Source organism: Lagenorhynchus albirostris, chromosome 20 (genome assembly GCF_949774975.1).
Source record: "Lagenorhynchus albirostris chromosome 20, mLagAlb1.1, whole genome shotgun sequence".
Taxonomy (NCBI): domain Eukaryota; kingdom Metazoa; phylum Chordata; class Mammalia; order Artiodactyla; family Delphinidae; genus Lagenorhynchus; species Lagenorhynchus albirostris.
Genome location: NC_083114.1, coordinates 39497709 through 39503036, shown reverse-complemented (window position 1 = coordinate 39503036; position 5328 = coordinate 39497709). Strand labels below are relative to the sequence as shown.

Below are 5328 nucleotides of genomic sequence, written 5' to 3'. Positions count from 1 at the left end.
CCTGTTGGTACTGTTGGTGCCTGTGTCCGATGGGGGTGGGGAACGGCTGGCTCCGCCTTGGACCCGTGCAGGCCCAGCTGGAGGAAGCAGGAGGGCGCAGAGGAGGGCTGGGCACAGGGTCCCTGTTTGTGTGCTCAGTAGGGGTGGGGCAGGGCAGCGGGAGCAGCTTGCCTTCCTCATTCCCGCCTGCCACTTCCCCCCACCTCGCAAAGTCAGACTTACTCCGAAAAGGGAGAGGTTTTGGCTAAAGGCCCCGCTGGTGCTGGGGTAGAGTGTCCTGTTCTGATGTTCCCCAGCCCGGCCAAGCCCCACCCAGAGTCTGACTGGCCCGGAGTTGGATCTTTCCTCTCCAGTAAGGACTTGGGGGTATGAGGGGTGAGGGGCTGAGGCATGAGGGGGGATGGAGGCAGGAACTCTGTTTAACCCTTCTTTGCCTGGTCGTCTCCAAGCCCCGGTTCTTCAGGACCAACTAGAGAGGGGGGACCCTGAGCCGTGCAGCTGGGGGTTCTAGCCCCACTCAGCCCGACCCTGCTTCTAAGGAACCAGATGGGGAAGGGAAGTGGGAAGTGACTCAGGAGCTGAGGATGGGGAAGTCTTGGGAGGGGACCTGGGGACTGGTTGGCCGTCTGGACGTCCTTGGTCTGGTGGTGGCAGCCTGGAAGCATACGTGCGTCTTCAGCTGAGAGCACAGAGAGCTTTGTCTTGAATCTGAGCTGTGAAGCGGCGCCTCCGGTCTCCCCAGGTGTGAGCTCAGGCCTCTTCAGCCCATTAGCCCCGAGACAGGTAGGAAGGCTGCGGGCTCCCCGCCAGATCAGAGGCAGTGCTTGACGAGGGACAGAGGTGCAGAGCCTGGAATGTGGGGTCCAACCCAAGCTGTCACCTTGACCTCAGCTTCCTAATCTGTAAAAGGCCCTTCATAATTCTGTGTTTGTGGGTGGCTGTGAGCATGGATGGGTGAAGGTTTATGGAAGGTGGTAAACTGAAGCCCTGTGCACATGTTAAATCCTCCCTCGCTTCGGGCCCGTGTCCATCTGTGTCTGGACTGTTGAGCCCCCCAGTCCCCCTCTCCCAACCCTACTCTCTCCTCCCCCGGTACGGGTGACCCATCTACCTTCTGTCCTCCCTGCTAGGCGGTGGCTCCACGGGGCCAGGGACCACGCCTGCCTCATTCACTGCCGTGTCCTAGCACCCGGCCCAGTGTCTGCACCCAGTGGGTGCACCTCCTCTTCCCCTCCTTTGGGCCTCGCCCTCCATTCAACTCCCTGCCCGCGACCCCTGGCCAGGCACCAGCTGGACTCAAGAAGGAGGAAGGACATTTACTGGAGACAAACACTTTATTATCGTGAAGTTTGGCTACAATGAGAAAGTGGGCGCCGAGGGGGAAGGTGAACAGTCGAGCGTCCCTCTCACACCCCGTCACACGAGCCCCCTCATCTTTTCCCTCCCACATTCTCAGCCCCACCCAGCAAGGCAGAGACACGACTGCCCAGCCTGAAAAGGAGTCAGAATCCCGACCCTGACCCCGGCGGGGTGGGGCAGGCGCCACTAGACTGATGGTGTCTATAGCGCATCCAGAAAAACGAGGCGTCGCTGATGGTTGCCTGGGCTCCCCACACAAGGAGTCAAAACGTGCCCGAAAAAAATCTTAAAACGATTCCCCAGCAAATTCGCGGGACCCCAGGGTCAAGCGTCCCGGCTTCGGCTGCCTCTGATGGGCTCCGTGCCCAAGGCAAAGGGGACTGGAGGGAAGCAGCCAAGTCAGGCAGAGCCAGGGGTGCAAGGACCCAGTTGGGGAACACTGCTGTTTAAATATTAAACAGGGCTGTCTCATCTCCCACGTGGGAGACTTCCCGATGATTCCAAGGGCCCCGAGGTAGGCACCCTCAGGGTAGGGGTTCGCTGTGGCTCTCCCCAGAGCCCACCACGGAGCCAGGCAGGGAGGAGTCACGGGAAGTAATACTTGGTATTTACCAACTCCCTCCCAGTCCAGGGGACGGGAAGACGGGAGTTTTTCTCCCTGCTACAGGCGGGGAGAATGAAACTTGGAGGTGGAGGGAAGGATCCAGGAGTCCGGGGCTCCTTTCTGTCTTCCCCGTCTTTAAATATTAGGTTTAAATAAGCATAAATATTAAATAGAGATAAATACACTGGATGGGGAGGGCTTTGCTCAGGGCTCGGCCAGGTAGCGCAGGACACGGTACGCGAGCTCCAGGAAGCTCTGCAGCTTGGAAGCAACCAGGACCCCTCCTGCCCGGCGCTGGAAAGCCGAGATGAAGGTCGGCATGGGGCCCTGGGTGGGCTGCACGGCAGGGGCCACCCCCAGGTCTTCCATCTGTGGGGGAAGGTGAGGTCAGCAATCAGGCCGTGCTGAGTGGGTAGTTAGCACGGGGAGGAAAGGCGAAGGGCTGATGGGCTGTAGACGATCCAGGGTTCATGGTGGAGCCAGGACCGAACCCAGGTCTCTTTAAGGTCCAGTGGCCCCGCCTCATGCCCTCAACTAGGGGGGATGGGGTAGGGTCCTGGGATGAGGTGGTAGCTCCCTACATCCAGCCCACCGAGAATGTTTCTGCCCCAGCCCTAGAGAACTCCGGGGTCCCCAGGCTGGCAGCACCACCTTTGAGGACCAGCTCGGTCCGGGGCCCTAACGCTTGCTGCTCCGGAAGAGACTCACCTGCAGCCAGATGTTGGTGGCAAAGTCGGTGACGTCCAGCTGCAGTATGTCCAAGGTGGGGGCCAACTCTGGGGAGATCCCCGCCAGGGCCTGCAGGAGGCCCTGGTAGAGGAAGAGGCCGCCGTGCAGTTGGCTCAGGCAGGCTGTCTGGGAGATGGGATAGGAAAGTCAGGGGACGCTGCCTGGGCTGCTCCCCTCAGGGGCCCAGCATGGAGCCTGGAGGACTGGGGAGCCTTCCAGGTCATCCTTTCCTGCCTGTCCCCTCATCTCCCTTCTCCCCTCCGGACACTCACCAGCTGCAGGGTCTGGCTGGAGCAGCTACTCAGGGAAGCCTGGGGGATGCCCAGAGAGTGCCCAAGCAGCACCAGCTCCTCAGGGTGGCACAGCTTGTGGGTGGTGCACTGGGGATGGGAAGGATGCTGAGTGAGGGGGACTGGCAGAGCCGGGCGGCTCCTCCTTCCCGAGTGCCCCCATCTCTCCACATCCACATCTTCCCTCCCTCCACGTCCCGCCAGGCTTCTCAGCCCTGTTCCTCTGTCCAAGCCCCCAGCCAGCCCCTCCCAGCACTGTCCCCAAGAGGTTCTTCCCCCAGTTCCCCACCAGCCGCTGGGGCTCTGCCTCTCCTAATTTCCTCCCATTTCCCCTGAGTCTCTCCTCTCCCATCCCATGTCCCTTCCCCATGGTTCCCTTTGCTTCCCTCCGCTTCTCTGTCTCCCCTCAGCTCTGCCTTGCACACCTTCTTTCCTCCCTGCCCGCTGCTGCAGTATCTCTGTCCCCTCCCTGTCCCTCCGCAGGCTGCCCTCACTCACCAGCCTCTCCTGCAGCTCAGCGCCATCAGCCTGGATTTTCCTCACTTGCTCTAAGCACTTAAGCAGGAAGCTCTGGGGCAGGGAGCTGGCAGGGCCGAGGGGTGTGGCTTCTTGCACCGTCAAGAGTGCGCCGTGCCAGAGCAGCAGCTGCAGGGCTGGGAGCAGACGGGGGCTCAGGAGACGTGCATGCCTCTCTGGGAGCCCAGGGACCCTGCCCTCTGCCACTCCGGGCCCCGCAGCTCTCCCCTCCTGGGGCCCGGACACTCACCCATCAGCTTCATGGGGCTCTGGGCAGCAGGTTCAGCCGGGGGTCTGGATGGGTCTGTAGGTTCTGGGTTCTGTCAGGGACCAGGTCCAGGGGCCTTTATACACAAGCCCATGGAGGCCTGGGAGGAAATTACCTGGTGCTGCGACTAAGGCTTAGTAATAACTTCCCAAGATTTATGCAAATTTGGTGTCCAGGACAATGCAGGGGGGTTGGGACAAAAAAAAGTGTTTGCGAAAGTTTTGTGAAATTGTGGAATCTCTGATTCTTCTTTGACGTCTTGCCCCCCTCAAACTCCCTTCCTCCCCTCAGCCCCACCCAGGTCTGAATTGCCCCAGAGTGTTTGAACTGAACCGCTGAACCAAAGCTGAGCCAATGATAAAAGCCGGGGAGGCTGGAGTCAGGTCGACCCCGGGAAGAGGCAGGCCTAGGCCTTGGGGCCCTCCCTCCCACCCTCCCCGGCACATCTCCTGGGTCAGCCCCATTTGCCACTCTCCCTTGGGATTCTCAAGCCACCTGCTCCCTAGGCCCCCAATTCTGAGAAGGAAGAAACCAGTTGCCCTATTTCTATCCCCCCCAATTCCCAGAGGCTGCCTCTCTGAGTGCCCTCTTGAGGGGCCAGGGGCCTGAGATAGGAACACTGGGGTCTTGCCTCCTGTCCCCACCGCACATGTTGAGAGGCATCACCCTGGTTCCTGTCCCAAACTGATTAGCTGGGAACTCCCCAATCCCCCCCATGACTCATTCCTTTAAGCCCCCGGAATCCTGGCAGAGACCAGAGGAAACCGGATGTCTGTCCCGAATGAAGCAAGACCCATTGAGGCTCTCGGTTCAGGTTCACCTGACCTTGCCCTTCCTCCTCCCCGCACCCCCCCCAACCCGCCCGCACTACCCCTCCCCCCTAGTGTCGCAGTGCTTTGGAGTTGAGGGTCTGGGACAGGTGGCTTCCCTGGCCAGGTTCACTGCCAGCGGGCATGTGTGTGCTGCCCTGAGTGGAGAAGCGCTAGGGTGAGCAAAAAGAAACCACCCGGCTTCAAACCCGAGAACCACGTACTCTTAGCGCTGGAAGGGAATTTGGAGTCTGTTCCAACCCTGTGAACTGGGCCAGTGAGGGAAGAGGCTTGCCCAAGGTCATGGGTAGCAGAGTCAGAGTTATAATCCAGACCTCTGCCTTGGGCCTGAGAGTTTTCCACAGGCCATGGGGCCTGCCTGGGGAAGTCTGACCAACTGCACGCAAGACTGTCATGTTCTGTCCCAACAGAACGTTGTTCTTACCCCAGGACGGGCCAGAACAGAGTCTCTTCGGATGAGGAGTGGGTGTGTCTGACTGGGCCAGGCCATCTCTGGGGCGGGGGTGCCCCCTGGTGGCCACAGCTGGCAGGGCCTTCACCTGCTAATCAATTCACGTCCTGCCTCTGGTCCCTGGTCCTGCCGGGCAGCCCTGGCCCCCAGCTCCACCTTAGGCCAGGCAACTGGCCACCATGCCCCTATTAAGCCCAGTTCTGCGCCCACCTCCATGGGAGGAGAGGGGTGGGTTTAACAGAACTGTGGCGGGATGGCAGAGGTTCTCACAAACATGCCTC

At 60.5% G+C, this 5328-nt stretch overlaps 1 protein-coding gene across 1 annotated transcript; it reads right to left on the bottom strand.

Moving 5' to 3' along the window:
- Window positions 1-1315: 1315 nt before the first annotated feature.
- Window positions 1316-4591, bottom strand: CSF3 (colony stimulating factor 3). The gene is made up of 5 exons (XM_060133259.1): window positions 3749-4591; window positions 3481-3635; window positions 2965-3072; window positions 2672-2818; window positions 1316-2332 (listed from the first exon to the last, which is right to left on the bottom strand). The coding sequence occupies exons 1-5, from the start codon at window positions 3759-3761 to the stop codon at window positions 2168-2170; spliced, it is 588 nt and encodes a 195-aa protein (XP_059989242.1). The 5' UTR covers window positions 3762-4591; the 3' UTR covers window positions 1316-2167.
- Window positions 4592-5328: the final 737 nt, after the last annotated feature.